Below are 17,918 nucleotides of genomic sequence, written 5' to 3'. Positions count from 1 at the left end.
ACGACTGGTATTTCCCCACCTGGGCGCTGCTTTTCCGCATTACATAACCGGGCGGCGGCAGATGCAGCCTTTCAGAGTTAGCCAGGGACACACGGACATGGATGAGAACCGGGAGATGCGTGGCTAGGCACGTTTGCGCGTGTGGACACAAATAAACTTAGCTGGAGAGGGCGTTTTGCTTTGGGTATGGTGTGGTTCATCCCTAAGGGGTCCATCCGCCGCTTTCCTCTCTCCTTCCCCATGAATGTAAGTGTTGCTCCATCTTTCCACTGCACAATCAGGGCAATCGCTTGCCGGGCAGAAATCTTCAGGGGGCGCCCGTCCCGTCCCCCACCTCCCCACCCCCCACTGCCTTGCGCCCTTTTTGCGCCTGTTGCTCTCCTCCTGGGACCACCTTTCTCTCCAGGCGCGCCTAGTCCCTGGCCTGTTTGCTCGCCAGGAGACCGTCTGGCCGGCGGTGGTCGAGAGAGAGAGAGCGCCCCCTGCAGGCCTGTCTGGAGCCTCGCCCGGCCAAGAGGAAAGCAAAGGTGGGACTGCACTAAGATGGGGAGAGCGCAGGGCCAAAGGGGCCTGGACCAGGCGAGAGGAAGAGGGTGGGTGCTGCTGCGCTTTGGCGCCCGCCAAGGTGCGCCCGGAGGCCCACGCGCTCCCTAGAGGTCTTTCGGGGTCACTCGGAGCGCGGCGACTGCAAAAGGGGAAACCGTAATAACGGAGAGGAGAGGGGAGAGCTGGCTAAATCCAGTTTGCAATGTCTATAAATGGCGTTTCTCTCTTCCAAGGTGCACATTTTTTATTTTTGAAAAAAAATATCACTCAGTGTCATCCCTCACGTCAGGGCTGTTTGTGGGCGTGAGGTTGTACTTCCTCCGCCCCCTCCTAATGGAGTGAACCATTCCCTGCTCTGCCTTCCCTCTCTCCTTCTCGGTCTGTTTCTGCCCCCTTTCCCTCGATCTCTCCTCTTCTTCTTCTTCTCCAGCTCGGTGTGCGTGTCGGTGTGTTGTAAGAGGAGGAAAGAGGGAAAAGAGGAAAAAAATAATTTAAAAAATAAAAAAGAACAGGGCAGAGCAGAACAGAAAGGAAAGGAAAAGTCTCTCGGCTGCTCGGAACTAGTTGGCAATGCCTGGGGTGCAACGGCCCCCCACATTTTCCCAAGTCACACTTTAAGGAAAGAAAGACAGGGAAGAGAAAGAGACACGAAAGATCTGCAGTCGCAAATGGTTGTACTCAATATAGGATGGGACTTAAGTTGAACGGCAGATACATTTCTCTGGTCCTCGCTGTGCAGCTAGGTAAGTGGACTCACACTTTCTTATGGAAGCAAGGGATTGGGGGGGGGGATGATTTTGAAAGGGGGGGTTGCCTTCAAATGCACCAAAGTATGCATGGAGAAAGTAAACAAAAAATATATGCAAAGCAACCCGTAATAGGCAAATTATTGCTGGCCAAAGATTGCCATTAATTTGTGACAACAAGACTCTGCAATACGAGGTCTGCAGCGCCGAATGTCTCTCTTCTCGCTTTTGTTTGAGAAAACACAGTTTGCTGGTTGCTTCAAAATCTCCCCCCTTTAGTTCCCTTCCCCCTGCCTAAAAAGACCCCTTCCTCAATTGCACTGCTGTGTTGCTTATTTCTGGCCCCAAATATATTCGCGCGCGCGCGCAAAAAGCTTGCATCTCTGGAGGGCTGCATCCTATTTGTCCAAAGCTAAATTCATACCCCCCACCCACCCAACCTCCGGGCCGAAAAATAATAAGGAAATAAATGGAGAGGGAAGAGAAATTAAGAGAGATTGGTACAAAACAATGTAATTCCACCACTTGGAAATCCGAATTTGCAAAAGGGGAGAGAGAAAGCAAGAAAATCAAAAGGCAGTTTGAAGTTTCTGTCCCAACTGCAATCGTTTTACAAAAGTATACTGGAGAGGAGGAAGAGGGAGCCTCTTGTATCAAAAGGTGAAGAAGGAAGGAGAAATCAAAGCGATCTTTGGCTAAGGTGGCTCGGGTTTTCTGAGCCTCTCTCCCTAAAAGATTTGTTTTAAAATACTTATATTTGGACGGGGGTTTACTAAAAATAGCACGGACTTCATTGCGCGTTGGGGAGAGGGACCCGGGGCTCGGTTTGTCCCTGGTTTTGTTTGATGTGCTATTCAAGGGTCCTCATTTGAATGCTGTTGGGAGTTTATGCCTCGGAGGTTCCTTGGAAGTTAAGCATCACTTCGGGTTCTGCATTGAGCAACATTTAGAGGCGAAACCTTCTTGTTTTGCTGCGGTGGTAGGAAAGGTAAATTTGACTGGCAGCTTAACTGGGAAGCGTGCCCTTCTACGTTTGTCGTGGATGTAGATTTAAAGAACTGCAACCCTCCCCCCCCTTCGGAAACGCTCCCCTCCCCTCCAGCTCCCTGTCCCAAATCTGCAGATCTCGGGTTTATTTCACTTTCTCTCGCTCTGTCGCCTGTCTCTGCAGCTTTTGAGAAAGAGAGGCGGCTGGGGAGCGGTGGGGGAAAGCGATCATTGTCGACTCCTGGAATAATAATAATAATAATAATAATAATAATAATACAGACGAATAAATAATACGATCGTAAAAATAGAACCAAGAATGGAATTAATTGCGGGCAGGGCCATCCTGGGAAAGTGTGTGTGTGTGTGTGTGTGTGTGTGTGTTTGTGTGTGTAAAGCTCCCCTAAGGTTGTGTCTTGACAACGTTGGAATTTCACTTCTGTTGCATTTCCATATTAAGAAATAGCCTCTACCTCTATGTCCGGCTAAGGTTATTTTCCAGGAAGAGACACGGCATTTGCCCTTGTTCTCGAAATGAATTTGTCCATTTGTTTCTTTCACCATTTGCAAGTCAGGATTGGAATTAGGAAGGCTTAAATCGGAGAGGGACACGCACACGCAAATATATGTATATTGTGTGTCTGTGTGTGTGTGTGTGTGTGTGTGTGTGTGTGTGTGTGTTTGTATAGGAAAGGCAGCTATGGAGATGGACTGATTGAAAAACAAAGCAGTCTTTCCGGGATCATTTTTCCCAGAAGGAATTTTGATTCCTTCCCCCTCACAACATGACCATTAGACAATCCAAAATCTTGCCTAGTATTAGACAATAACATAACATTGGGCTTTGAACATCTGGATATCGTTTCTATCGGCAGAGTGCTGGAATTTGGGTTTGGAAATGGAAAATACTATGAGTTAAGGATGTGTGTGCGCTTCAGAATATATGCCCTCTTTTGCGTGTTGATCCTGGTGCCTCGAATGTGCCTGAGACGGGTGACCTTTTGGGGCAAAAAAAGCTTGCTGAATGAGAGAAGGCAGGAAAAATAGCGGGGAGATGAAGACCTTCTGAAAAACAGAAACAGACCTGGGAGGTGCAAAAAGAGTGCCCGCGCACACTCATACACACACACACACATACACACACACACACACACATCTACACACGTGTCTGTGTGTCTGCCACACATTCTTCACATCTACCGTTCTTTTAGCTTCATTAAAAAAAAAACAGCAAAAGGAGACCAAATCACGTGTGCGATTTGTACGCTGTTGTGAATGAGGTTTTGTCAAGCTTTCATAAGAGCAAACGACCCTACGTGATGGGCAGGAGAAGAGGCGCTCTCCAAGGTGCTGGTGGTTGTTCTAGCGGGGCAGCAGGATGGTGGTCAAATTCAGGAGCAAAATGTTGTTTGCTACACGATCCCTTCTCTTCCTGTGGCAGCTACTACCAGGTCAACTGAACAGGTGGGAGAGGAGAGGCGCTTATTCTTAGCACTCCTCCGGTTAGCATCGTCATTGCCACCCTTCACACTTGGTTGCAAGGCGGGGGGTGAGGAAGACCGTCAAATACGTGGGCCGAAGACTTTCCTTTGGGAACATGCCCTTTCAGGATGCCTCAGCCGAGGAGAGACAGTTTTAAAACGCGAGGGGTGTGTGTGTGTGTGTGTGTGTGTGTGTGTGTGTGTGTGTGTTTAACAGGACGCGCTATACTTTGGGGATGGTCTCCTATGTGTGTTATTTGTTTGTAGGTTCCAGTGTGTGTGGCAGCCAATGTCTGCAGCCTCTGCGTGTTTTGACGTGCTGGGGAGTGGGTTAGAGAGGGAGGGAGGTGGTTACTAAATCAGGTTAGCCATAAATCAGTGGGAGGGAGGGAAGAGGGGGGTTTCCACCGACATTCAGCATTGTGGACAGGACCTCTTTTATTCCAGAACCGATTTCCCCTTACACACACACACACACACACACACACACACACACACCTTTAAATGGTTCGCTTTGATCCTCTCTAAAGGAGTAAAAAATAAATAAAAACTCTCTCTTCCACTTGCAATCTCTAATCTACGCTGTAAATGTCCCCGAGGCTGGGCAAGCGCACTAAGCACACGGCGGAGGGGAAATGGACATTTTTCCCTAACCCGCTTGCTTTGGAAGGCTGTGGCGTTGGGCAACGAGAGCCGCGGACGGTTTGCTGGGGATCAAGCCAGTGATCAATTAAACCAACAAGACGCTAATTCCCTTTCATTTGCTGCAGGATTGGTAGGGATAAAGCCCCCGTATGCTCCTCGCTAGCAACACACCTGCTCCTGCAAAGCCAGAGACATTGCTGCTGCTGCGGCTGCTTTTGATATGTGTGACTTTGTGTGTGTGTGTGAGAGAGAGAGAGAGAAAGCAATGTAGTCAATTCACCAGCGCGCAAGCAAAAATGACTCAACTACTCCCCACGCCGCTCACTCACACACTGACAGAGAGAGAGAGAAAGAGCGCGTTGCAGTGATGAAGAGAGAAATTTCATCACCAGTGCAATATCTGGAACCATTATGATCAAAGAGCCTTTTGCCTTGGTTTGGGGATAGCTTCCCTTTGGGAAAGCGTAGAATGAACAACGAAGTCCTTCAGATTAGTAGGTCCCCCCCCCTTTGATTTGATGTCTGCTGCACCCAAAAGAGACGTCAGGAAGCCGTGTCCCCCCCCCGCCCCCAGGGAAGGGTCTCCAGGCTTCAGGCTTCAGGCTTCCTGCAGATCTTTCAGAGCTACTTGGGGATTTCACTGCGAGAGGCAGAAGATGGATAGTGGAGAATCAGTGTTGATGATGTGTGTGGTGGATAGAGACAGCAGAGCAGACGCTCTTGGGGTGGCGGGGGAGAACTCAGCCAAGGCGAGTGGTGGAGAGATTAAATGAGACAGGGTGAGCCCAGAGGATGTTCTCCTGTCTCCACTTCAGTGGAAGAACCTGAATGGGGAAGTCGCGGGCGAGGAGGAGGAGGGACCAAGAGCAAGGGATTAAGCATGCACCGAACATGTCAACCTCCCTTTAGGTTCTCACTGATGCAAGTTACACATTAATAGGAATTCACATGCGACTAAGCAACTCACTGTTCTCCCCAGTGCATTGCACTGCATCCGCTATATCGCATTTCCAAAGGGGGCGGGTCTGTGGGTGCCCGTTCTTGACACAATTCTCACCATGCAACAGGGGAGGAAATAGGAGGAAAGGTTTTCTTGCAGGAAACAATTTGTTGAAGAGAAGACCTACATGTATGCCTGGTGATTTCTATTCCAGACTTTTTTCCTCCACCAGCTCCATTTTTCACCATAAAATACCCACCAGCTTCAGTTTTTGAAAGGCTCTGCAGATTGCTACAACCTACTTGAAGGTTAAGCGTAATGATTATTAACTACCGCTAAACTGCTGAAATAAATTTGACGTTTTTTGAAGTTGACTTTTGCTTTTAAAAAGTAAGCGAAATTTAGAGAAACGGGGGAGGGGAGAGAAAGATTTTAAACTCCACTCCAAATAATTCAAAACAGTGTACCTTTAAGAGGATATTATACATATAGATATTATACATATATATGGAACAACTTGACAGAAATGAGGTTGCTTTTATTATAAGTGATGCAACTGCATTTTATTTGTTTATTTAAGGGACACTTTAAAAAGAAGTGTCAAAAGACGGTTTGATATGTGTGATCTCTATTTAAAATATATCCGGTCCAATTAAATGATCCTGAAAGGGAAAATGACTTTTGTGATGAGAACAAAGCAAAGCAGATCCTCTTCCAGCTTTGAGACGCGTGTGCGCGCGCGTGTGTAGATGCGTGCGTAGACGAAGTGTGATGGATAGGATTGATCACAGTTCTCTGGAGTCGGAATTCAGGGTTGGGTATCGCGCGCTGTTTACCTTGCTAGGAGCTGTCCAGTTGATGTGGTGCTGATCTGTTCCCCAGCATACCTGGTGCAAGCAGTCAGAGCAGCGGGCAAGTGCGATGCGGTCTTTCAGGGCTTCTCGAACTGTGTGCTCAAGATGGGCAATAAGATTGCCACCTACCCTCAAGACCTGGACGACAAGAGAAATCTCGAAACAATCTGCCGGTAGGTGCACCTCTTCTTGTTATGGCTCTCCACGGTGATTCTTTACTTTATAACACTGTATACGTGTGTGCGTGTGTTTTGCGGGGAGTGGGGCTTTGACTTTTTGTTGAGATCTCTGTGCTACTGTCATGCGAACCTAAAGCTCTGTAGCCAGACAAAAGGCTACCAGCTTGCCAGAGGAGTTGTTCTTTCATGTGTAATTTGCTTGCACGCTGCACAGGCTTAATCCTCAACAGACTGAAATGCTAAGCTAAGTTTAACTATGCAAAGCACGCATGGATGTTGGTTGCAGTCTTCACCCTGTTAAAGCAAATGGCAACAACCTCGTCGTTTTAATACCCCGATGTTAAGCACCTAGAACTGAACGTAAAGTCCGTCAGAATTCAAAGGGATTTGCTTCCTAATATGTGTGCATTTCATATCTCGGCTCTCACTAGGCCCTGTTACAATTAGGAGTTTTCAAATTATTGTTATTATTCTGTTACATTGTGCGATGGTTCTTTTATTTTCCTCCTGATTTCTTTTTGCTAGTAACAATAATCAGCAGGACAGTATTCACGTCCCTGCCTGCTCAATTAATAGCGTCATGCACATAAAATGCATAGGAACAACAACTTTGCTTCCACCCCCCAAAAATTTGGTATTGTCCCTGTGAGGTTTGAAACGATAGTTTTCAGTGCCCGAGACAAGGCTTGCAGCAGAGGTGTCCGGCTCTATTGTCTCCTTAGTCCACTAGGAAGTGCTTTTAATGGAATGGGTTTATTCTATCTGAAGGTATGATGAGGAATAGCTACCCAAAATGAGAGAAAGGGGGTGGATAATGCTTTAAAATGCTCGCGAGGGCTGGTAAAGTTTTAGAATGTGATGTATAACTGCGATGTAATCTCACAGTGCAGCGCACTATAATTTCAGTACAAATGTCTGCTTTGTCATGCCATGTGATCACTTACTATAGTGTTGTTTTGTGTGTGTAATGTAATGGAATACAGCCCATATTAAACTGAATCATGATAGTGTGGTGTTGTGTTGGGATCCCCACCCCATCCGTTGCAAGAGTTGCTGCAGTTAAGGTTGCCATGTGTCCTCTTTCTCCAGGACACGTCCTCTATTTCAGGGGTAGAATCTGAGACAAATTGCATTCATTTGCTTTGAATAGCCGTCATAGCGTCCTCCTTTTTTGCCCTTCAAAATATGACAACCCTACTGTGCAGTACAGAGCGGGGATTCAAACCTAGGTCTCCCTGTCCCAAGCCTCCTTATAGGACATCTCTTTAGAATTCGTATTTTAAAACGAAGACATTAAAAAGTTTTAAACTGCAACTGAACAGCCTGGTGTGGTTTTTGCAAGCCATTTTTGGAGCCCCGAAGACGCTATGGATGCAAGTGGTCTTGTTTCCCGTGAGGGAACGAGAGAGATCATATTTCTACAAGGCAACCGAATCTAAATCCCAAACCAGTGGACAGACTGTGTGCGTAAATTTGCCTTCCACCTACTCGCTGCTAAGCAAAATTCGAAAACAAGATTTCATTCTACCAAAATGTCTTGAGTTAGGTTGTCCCATTCCAGTCCACTGTTTAGATGGGAAGTTGACACGCAGCCAAACCGTTTTCATGTTTCCTTGAGAGCAAACCCCTCTCATTTTAACTGGACTTAACATCCAAGTCAGACTGTAATGATCATGTTCCACAGAATCAAATGAAATTTGTTTCCAGCACCACGGCTGCAGCCTGACACTTTAAACTGGTTTTGCTGGGAATGATACCATTGGATTTACTTCTGAAAAAGCCTGCCTATATAGAATCGGACTGTAAACGTGCTGAGGCTTTCAAGTCTTGATGGCTTCTGCAAGGCTTAATTGGACACCGAAACTTAACTTGCTCGAAATATATAAAAAAAATATATGCTGAAGGCATTGGGACTAATTCCCTGTTAAATCCGAGTACCCATCGGCTTGAATCCAAAATTACTTCCTCTTGAATTGTGTGGGCGAGGATAAAAGCAGCTCAGATCAAACTGGGCTGTGTATTTACCTCAAAGGTAAATCCATTCATTTAGAAATTAGTGCTTTTGAAATCACTGTTTAGAACTGGGTTGCATCTAGGCGGTTTTATTGGTTTTATTCTTGTTAATAGGGGCGGAGGAACAGTGTAGTTGATTATAAAGATGGGAGCCGAAATTCCAAAGAGAATTGCCCATTCTTCCCCTCTCCCTGCAAAATCCAACGTCCCACCTCGCAATATAATAGCGAGGAATTGCCTTTTGCTTTCTATTCCTTTCCTCAGGACATTTCGTTTGAATGACTGGCATTCCAGCTAGACCTCTATGTATATGAGACAACAGCAAAATACTCTGGTGTTGGCAGCAACATGGCGCGGTCCTGGTGGGGAGAAATCGAAAGATACCCCTTCCCTCCAATCCTGAGAAACGCCAGCCACCGCCCAGCCATCATAATGTACCGTACATTCAGCGGAGACATTCGCTGCCCCCGCGCGCAAGACAGCAACTCCCGCTTCCCAGCCGTGTTGGAAACCTCCGTTGTTTCCCAGAAAATGTCTGCCTGGGATCCTGCTTGACAGAACAACTAGTTAGCTACAAAAAATACAAAATAAGAGAGCTGCAGTATGCCTGGCGCGAGACAGAAAGGAAGTGGGGAGCAGGAGGAGGAGGTTGGAGGGAGAGGCGCCCCCACCAACACACGCACACACACACCCTGGCCTAGATTCTGGAGTCAGAACCCCTCGCAGCTCCACGGATCATGCGCCTAGATTCTAGAGAGGTCGCCTCCTCTCTCCCTCCCTCCCTTCTTCTCTGTGCGCTCTCTCTCTCTCTCCTCTCTCTCTCGCCCTTGTGTGTGTATTGAAAGAAGCTCAGGGAAGATTTAGTTTTCCTTTGGGAGATGCAATTACGGCAGAAATACAGTAGAAGAGGCGCCCTCTCCAGCCTTCACGCCATCTCCATGCCTCATTATTTATTACAAATGCAGCCAGCGTTGGACTCCACGAGACCAGTCCCGAGTGCTCATAAATTAGAGTTTGCGCCACGTTTCCAACACACACACACCGCCCCCCGCCCCAAGCCATCCAGAGTAATAGCCAGCCTTAGCCAAAACGCCTACATTTGGCAACGGGGAGGGTTAGGGTGTTGCTGTTGGGTTTTGTTCGTTTTAAAATCCTTTGGAGCGGAGGGAAAGAACAAAAGAGCCCTTATGTAGGCACTTACCTGTGGATGCCGGCCTCGATTAGGAGGCGCCACTCTGCTCTAAAAGGCAACTCTGCGGCACAGCTGGGACGGGATGCTATTGTTGTTTGTTCTGCAAAAAGGAATCGGTTCTAATCTTGGAACGGGGAGATGGTCAGCTTGCAAGTAGATTAGGTCAGGCGCGCAGGCGGTGCGTGCTCATTATGGCAAAGGAAAGGGGCATATTACATAACACACACAGGCAGAGCTGAGGAAAGGAATAAGGCTGCCTAAAAGCAGTCAGTGGGAAGAGCTTGTGGGTCAGAACTGCACGCTCTCGGGAGATCTCATAGAATCAGAGTACATCGAAATGTCCCAGCAAGTTAAGAGACCACTGGTGGCAAAAAGGCACTCTGCACATGCTCCAAAGACACCCATCACTTTTCGTGTCATAGAATTGTAGAGTTGGAAAGGGACCCCAAGGCTCTTCTAGATTCTTGCAATGCAGGAATCTTAACTAAAACATCCAAGACAGATGGCCATCCAAATCTGCTTAGAAACCTCCAAGGAAGGAGAGTCCACAACCGCCTATGGGCGTCCATTCCGCTGTCCAACAGCTCTTGCTGTCAGAAAGCTTTTCCCGGTGTTTAGTCATGTTCACAGCGAACCACCCTGGCATTGAGAGAAAATTTGAGGACTAAGCCATGGTGACTTCTAGCTCAAGTGAAGCCCGCATTCGTGCCATTAATGACTGGTGGTAACTTAGTGGGTTCAGCCATTCACACATTCAAGTATTGGGGCCATGGGGGAGGCGCACTCTGCCTCTATTTGCACCCGCAGCCCCCAAAACAGGTCACACTGTTCACCCCAACGTCTTAAGAATAGTTGATGTTAGTAGACATATCTGAAAGCAGAAACAGCAGCAAGCAAGGATGCCAGTTGTGAGCCATCATCAAGTTCACCAAAGAAGGCCAAAATGAAGGCCCCTACAGTGATCTCTCTTCGGATCATATGATCATAGAATTGTAGAGTTGTAATGGACCCCAAGGGACGCGGGTGGCGCTGTGGGTTAAACCACAGAGCTTAGGACTTGCCAATCAGAAGGTCGGCGGTTCAAATCCCCGCAACGGGGTGAGCTCCCATTGCTCAGTCCCAGCTCCTGCCAACCTAGCAGTCAAAGTGCAAGTAGATACTGTAAATAGGTACCACTTGGGCAGGAAGGTAAACGGTGTTTCCATGCACTGCTCTGGTTCGCCAGAAGCGGCTTAGTCATGCTGGCCACATGACCCGGAAGCTGTACGCCGGCTCCCTCGGCCAATAAAGTGAGATGAGCGCCACAACCCCAGAGTCAGTCACAACTGGACCTAATGGTCAGGGGTCCCTTTACCTTTTAATGGACCCCAAAGGTCATCTGGTTCAACCCCTTCCAATGTAGAAATCTCTGCTAAAGCATCCATGATGATCCCAAACAGAAAGTAGGCACTGGACTACAATTCCCAGTTTCTGCAGCCCGTTTAATCTGCCAGCAACCTGATCCTAAGGACAACTATCTTGGAACTTGGAATGAACTTCTACTGAGTTAGCATTGGCACTCATTCAAAGGCGCTATGGTTCCTTGCCCAATATATATATTCAGACAAAGGTGAAGGTTGGGATGTGAAAGAGAATTGCTGCCAGCACCTTTGTGCAACCATTAAAATAGTCTGCCTAAATGTTCGTAAATATGACAGAGTTTGCCATGTAGATATTGCCATAAAATAGGTGGCAGCATTTGCACATCAGGATCCTTCCAAAGCATTGCTTATGCCCTTGACTTAAGTGTTCTTGGAATGTGCCTACCGACCACCCTCCAATGGATGGAGTCATGCAACTGATAGCCACTGGGCGACTTTTTAGGAGCTTTGTCAAAGATTTGTGGCTCTCCAGTAATCAGTGGCGTAGCGTGGGGGGTGCAGGGGGGGCCGGCCGCACCGGCCGCAACATCTGGGGGTTAGGGTTAGGGGGCGCAAATCCACGGGTTAGGGGGCGCAAATTACTTGCCTGGCCCCGGGTGCTGACAACCCACGCTACGCCACTGCTAGTAATTACTTGCATGTTAGGTTACATCATGTTTTTGTGCAGAAATTATCCCTGTACCTTAATCGACCAAGCGGCATTTTGCTGCACTTGGACTTTACACGTGAAATCCCCTTGCTGTAAATGCATCATTATAATTCTGTTTGTGCAACAAGCTTTAGAGACCATTGTATATACCTTTTTTGTGGAGGGGTGGGGGGACGGGCCACTTGTTATTGTTTTATGCTTGCTCCCTTGCCCCATTTTGCTAATGTAATTTGGACGCTGACAGTGTGGGGGGGGGATTTTGTTTGAAATTCCTTTTAGGTTTTTTATGGTATATTTAGTTTTTATTTTACCAGCTTCTTTCCCACCACAATAAACTTCCCCTGGTGTATTTAGGTGTATTTAGTGCAATCCAGACAAAATGACGTAATGCAGAAATATGTGGTTTCTGATTCTTGTGTTTAGAATACTGAGGTTTAAGCACATGTCTGCTCCTAGGGCTAATTAAACCCCAATTAAATTCCTGTTACACACACACACAGGCTCTCAGGTTATCCCTCAAACTGGTTTCCCAATGTGTGGAAGAGTATCAAGCTTTAATGCTAAGAAGACTCAGATTTAGCACCTGTTTTCAGTATCAGGACTTAGCCCCAGAATATGTGAAGTAATAAATTACCTATTTATTTATTTATTTGGATTTATCATTTACATTGATACCCACCCTTTCTTCCAAGGAGATTAGGCCAGCTAGCACAGTTCCCTATCCCCCATTATATCCTCACAAGAACCCTGTGAGGTTGGTTGGGCTGAGCATTAGCGATTTTTTTTTTTACTTATTTATTAATTAAATTTGTATACCACCTTACATCCATAGATCTCAGTGCAGTTTACAGCAGTGACAGCCCAAGGTTACCCAGGGAGCTTCATAATAACAGACTCCCAAGAGCGGTGGTGGATTCCTTCCTTGGAGGTTTTTAAGCAGAGGTTGGATTGCCATCCGCCATGGATGCTTTAGCTGAGATTCCTGCATTGCAGAGGGTTGGACTAGATGACCCTTGGGCCCCTTAAAACTCTAAGACTCTACAATGATGATAATAAAATTATTATTAGTGTGGAACGCCCTCCCAGCAGATGTCAAGGAGATAAATAACTATACAACTTGTAGAAGACATATGAAAAAACAAAAAAAAAAAATTTTCTTTCCAGTAGCACCTTAAAGACCAACTAAGACATATGAAGGCATTCCTGTATAGGGAAGTTTTCAATGTTTGATGTTTTATTATGTTTTTATATCTGCTGGAAGCTGGCCAAGGTGGCTTGGACAATCCAGTCAGATGGGCAGGGTACAAATAATAACATTATTATTATTATTATTATTATTATTATTATTATTATTATTTGAGTCCTCCAATCCTGAACCACAATTTCAATGCAATTGTAAATTAGGGCACAGTTTGTGATATACTCATTGGAACTACTTTTTTAAACTCGAGAACTCAGCCCTGGAACATTAGAAATTATAAAAGAAGACTGTCCCTTTGAGCCTACGCTGAGTGCATTCCCATTGCAATTGGAGAATTACACCTCTCCACCACCCACATCAGGGTAGCAGGTGGTGCTGTGGGTTAAACCACAGAGCCTAGGACTTGCCGATCAGAAGGTCAGCGGTTTGAATCCCCATGACAGGGTGAGCTCCCATTGCTCAGTCCCTGCTCCTGCCAACCTAGCAGTTCGAAAGCATGTCAAAGTGCAAGCAGATAAATAGGTACCGCTCCAGCGGGAAGGTAAACGGCATTTCCGTACGCTGCTCTGGTTCACCAGAAGTGGCTTAGTCATGCTGGCCACATGACCCTCAGCCAATAAAGCAAGATGAGCGCCGCAACCCCAGAGTCAGCCATGACTGGACCTAATGGTCAGGGGTCCCTTTACCTTTCCCTCCCACATCCTGCCCCACCAGACACACTTTAAGGGAGGGAGACAGTGATTCCAAAGCCCCTTTTATTTCCTAAAGAAAACATTGGGAGAGAGAACCTCAAGACATCTATCATGCCTACATATCCACAGCACTGTGATTGGAAGGCGGGGGAGATTCCAGGTGAGGAGACCTTCATAGTGCAGCAGTCCTCTTCATGAAGAAGGTCCTTAGTATAAACCCTCCCATCCCGTTAAAAGAATCTGTTTGGATACAGGCTACTGAACTCAATGGACTCTTCTTATGTTCTTAGCAGCAGAGGCTAAGAAAGGACTCTGCTGAGACACTGAAGTGCTACCACCAAGTCAGAGTAGATCTACCTGAGCTGGCCTATGTGTTGAAAATGGGCTGAAACCCGGTGAAACAGATTTTAACTGATAGATTAATTGATGGGTCCATTAACGGATGAGTCTATCAATAACGAATCTGCATGAGAATGCAATGTTTTCTGAAGCAAGGAGCCCATTCCACTGTAGTTTGACGATGCACACATGAACTCTACAAGACATTGTTTTGGCAGAGCCATTCCTCCTAGGTGGGTGGGTGGGAATGTCTCTCTTACGATGAGTTCTACCATCTGCTCTTTGGGTAAGAACTTGTACCACAAACATTACTTTGCATTTTTTAAAACTCTGCTGTCCAATTATGGGGGTGACATTGCTCTAACTTACTCACTGAGTAAACACCTAGCACTGACAGAGAACTCGTTTTCTCCTACTGTTCTGCAGCCAGGAAAGGCACTGATCCAAAGGTCAAGAAAGTAACCTAGGGAGGGAGAGGAGCAGCTCAATGTAGACAGAGCATGCTCAGTAGCCATGGAATGTTGGCTGTTGTGGGTGGGAGGGAAAGAGTGGGTGGAATGGAGTATCCTGGGAAAGGGGATGGCTGGCTGGCAGGAATCACACACAAACACAGGAAGCTACCATATACTGAATACATCCAGCTCAGAGTTCCCTATGCGTCACAGGTGTCCCTGCCAGCCCCACCTGCAGAGTGGATGTTCTCCTATTAGAGATTAGGCCTGGAGGGAGGGAGGGCATTGTGACAGCCGACCATTCCTGACCAACTTCTGTCCTTTGTCTTTTTTTCCCTTACCCCCTTCTGTGCTCAGGTACTGGGACGATTTCCATGCCTGCACCCTCACAGCCCTCACGGATTGCCAGGAAGGGGTGACAGACGTCTGGGAAAAACTGAAAGAGAAATCCAAAAAGCTTGACTACGAAGGCAACTTGTTTGTCCTGTGCAGCAAAACACAGCGGGCGGCTTCGTCGGTGGTGGCTTCGGCCTCCCCTTTGCTGCTGGTGGCTCTCTCAGTGGCCCTGGCGACGTACTTCTCATTTTAGAAGGCCGCCCCCCCCCGCCCCGCACTTCATGTAGAGCACGCCTGTCCACATGACGACGATGACGTTTCCTCCTCGCCCCGCCTCTTCTTCCTCCTGCCCACCCACCCAACTGCTTTTTCTCTCTTACTCCAGGAACTGGATTTACAGAGGAAAAGTCTCCATCTTTTTTGCTTTGGGGGAACGAGGGGAGGGGGAGATCTGTTGCAAATTCTCCATGACGCCCGCCATGACACCCACCTGAGAAAGGTTTGGGGAGGAAAGAGAGAGATAAACGGCCACCACCAAGAACTACCACCGCCACCACCGCTCTGACGACAACAAGAAGCACGTTTCTCTCTCTCTCTCTTGGCCTCTCCGGTTTCTTTTGCATTCTGATGATTTGCCAAATGGTACCAAATGGCAGGCCTCCAAGCCGGCCAACAGCCAAAATCAGACCTCAGCTTTATGCCTCTTCTTCTTCTTCTTCTTCTTCTTCAGACCAAGGTCAGCTGGAGCCCTTCTTTCTTGTGTGCAAAAAGAAATCTCAGGAACGGCCTTCGAGCCACCACCGAATACTCCTAATAAAATAAAATAAAAAAGCGTTAATAGGTAATAAGAGTAATAATTAAACTAGAATGCTAGTGAGGACACTGCTTGCAGCGACAAAAGGAGGGGCTCTTCTGGGAAACATCGACGGGGAAGGATGAGTTGAGCGAGGAAATGTAAAAGGAAAAGAAGAAGGGTGGGGGGAAAACAAAGGAAAGGGAAGAGGGGGGAGGGGGAGAAGGGAACCGGAAATGGATACACCTTCGCTTGGCCACGTGCGGGAAGAAGCACTCGATGGTGAATTAACCCACAGACAATCATCTTTCCTTGGGAACTCGTGTTTTCTTTTGTTTTCCAAGAATTTTTCCGGCCATTCCACTTTAAAGACGTAAGACTCCCCGCCCCCCTGCCCTTCCTGATGGTGCGGCTTAGGGGGGCAGAGAGAAAGCGAAAGGACAACCCAACGAGGGAAAGCCAAGAGGGACAAATATTAAAAGGCGATTTCGCTGAAATGACCCAATGAATGCTGCTGAGTTTGCTGAGAGTTGAGCTTTACTTAAGAGTCAAGGCATTTTTTTCAATTGTCACTGCCTTTTTTCTTTTCTTTTCTTTTCTTCTTTTCTTTTCCAAAGTTTCCCCCTCTTCTTTTTTAGGTGTTCCACCATTGACGTACGATATCTTAACTATCCAACAGTGTAGATCACAGGGGGCGGGGGGAAGGGGAGGGGGAACGTATACGTTAAGGTAAAAAAAAAAAATTAAATTAAAATTAACACACAGCGTAATGGTTTTTTGGGGGGAAAGTATTAAAAGAGCCTTGATTTTAAAAGAAAAAAATGTAATTTAAGAAAGTTTATTATAAAGTCAATTCAGCAAAAAAAAAGGTATAAAAGATTTGCTACAAAGTATAGAAAAAGGTATAAAATAAAATTATTGTTTGAAATGAGGATGCAGTTTTATTTTTTAAGAAAAGGTGAATGTATATTATTATATATAATTTTATTATAATAATAATAATGGTATATATAATATAGAACGATTATATTATATATAGTTATTGACATGTGCTTTCTTCAAGTACATGGAGTAATGGTTTACTAGAGCCTAGCAAGACGCGGGGCAGGTTTTAAGAGGTGCAAGTGGGGAAACGCGAGAATGCCAGATTCTCACATTCGACAAGAATTCTTGGTGCTAAGGGAATAAGAGGTCACCCTGAAATCGATGAGATCAGAATGAAGGCTTAACTCTTGGGTTCTTACCGAGCTGTGTTGAGAGCGAAGCTGATGGTACTTTTTTGTGTGTGGAAATAAATGCAGAGCTTTGTTTATGTTTATGTTTAATATTTATCCCTATAAGGTAGTTTGCTTTCCCTTTCTCGGAGTTCCGGGGGAGAGGGTTTATGGCTACATCTCCAAATGGCCCGTGGTTTATAAAGATGCTAAAAGAATGATGAAAAGCCCCCTTCAAAAAGCTGCCTTTTTTAATGGGATTCCTACAGCGAATCCTAAGCAGGCTTCTTTGGAAGCGCACAAAGGCTGCCATTTCCCGGGGGGGGGGGGTGTTAACCATTGGAGTGCCATGCTATCAGAACCATAAGAGACAATGATCCCCAAACGGATGCTCTTGGGGGGGGTCACCCGGTTTCCCTTCTCTAGACCTTTCAGACTCTATACCCCTTTGAGCCCCCGATCCTTACGATGCTGATGAGATGGGGGGGAGCGTGACGTGAGGTGAGGTCGCCGCCCTAGACTCAGTTACTTGGGAGTAAGTCTCACTGAACTCATGAGGGCTTACTTCTGTGTCGGATGGCCCTGTAAGTCCCATTGATTTCAGCGGGGCTTTCTTTGGTGTGGACATGTTTACTAGCATTGTACTGCCCTTACGAGGTTTTTTCGGGGGGAGGGCGGTAGAGCGTATATATCCATAGATAGACATATGCTAACTGAAATTAATAACTATATTGTCAACCCACCCGGGGTGCCACTTAACAGTCTTCAATAGCACTTATCATCTTTATTATACACAATAACTAGAGCTGTTATTTTATATACAGTGTGTGTGTATTACAATGTAATGTAATATACAATTAAAATATATACGAAAAATCTAATAAACAATAGTATATTTTTTCCATTTTATGGCCTTAAAAAGGGGACCACATTAAACCTTTTCAAAATACAAGGCTGCGTGGATGTGTGCGCTTAATATACCCACGAGCAGAACTCACTGTGGTCAGTTTTGCTTCTCCTAATGCTGGAAACGATGCCCCTGTATCTGTCGACAAGACGAACAAATGGGGGTGGGGTGCATATATATATATATATATATATATATATATATATATATATATATATATATATATATATATATAGGTTTATTGTGGTCCCCTTTTAAAGGCCATAAAATGGAAAATATATTATTGTATATTATGTTTTTCTTATATATTATAATGGTATAGTATCATATT

General features: G+C 46.1%; 2 protein-coding genes across 2 annotated transcripts in view; both read left to right on the top strand.

Moving 5' to 3' along the window:
- F13A1 (coagulation factor XIII A chain) overlaps positions 1–17,918 on the top strand; it is a 217,369-nt gene that overhangs the window by 118,215 nt on the left and 81,236 nt on the right. The window lies entirely within an intron of this gene.
- NRN1 (neuritin 1) lies at positions 875–16,778 on the top strand. The gene is made up of 3 exons (XM_083624123.1): positions 875–1,289; positions 6,228–6,372; positions 14,695–16,778. Exons 1-3 carry the CDS (start codon positions 1,235–1,237, stop codon positions 14,924–14,926), a joined length of 432 nt encoding a protein of 143 aa, XP_083480249.1. The 5' UTR covers positions 875–1,234; the 3' UTR covers positions 14,927–16,778.

This window comes from Podarcis filfolensis, assembly GCF_964270895.1.
Source record: "Podarcis filfolensis genome assembly, chromosome: 7".
Lineage (NCBI taxonomy): Eukaryota > Metazoa > Chordata > Lepidosauria > Squamata > Lacertidae > Podarcis > Podarcis filfolensis.
This window is presented reverse-complemented; position numbering and strand designations above follow the sequence as displayed.

Excerpts from the sequence above, each read along its gene's own strand:
- NRN1 (XM_083624123.1), top strand. The coding sequence starts at position 1,235 with ATGGGACTTAAGTTGAACGGCAGATACATTTCTCTGGTCCTCGCTGTG. Across the intron at positions 1,290-6,227 it reads GGTCCTCGCTGTGCAGCTAG|CATACCTGGTGCAAGCAGTC; the intron begins GTAAGTGGACTC and ends TCTGTTCCCCAG. Across the intron at positions 6,373-14,694 it reads AATCTCGAAACAATCTGCCG|GTACTGGGACGATTTCCATG; the intron begins GTAGGTGCACCT and ends TTCTGTGCTCAG.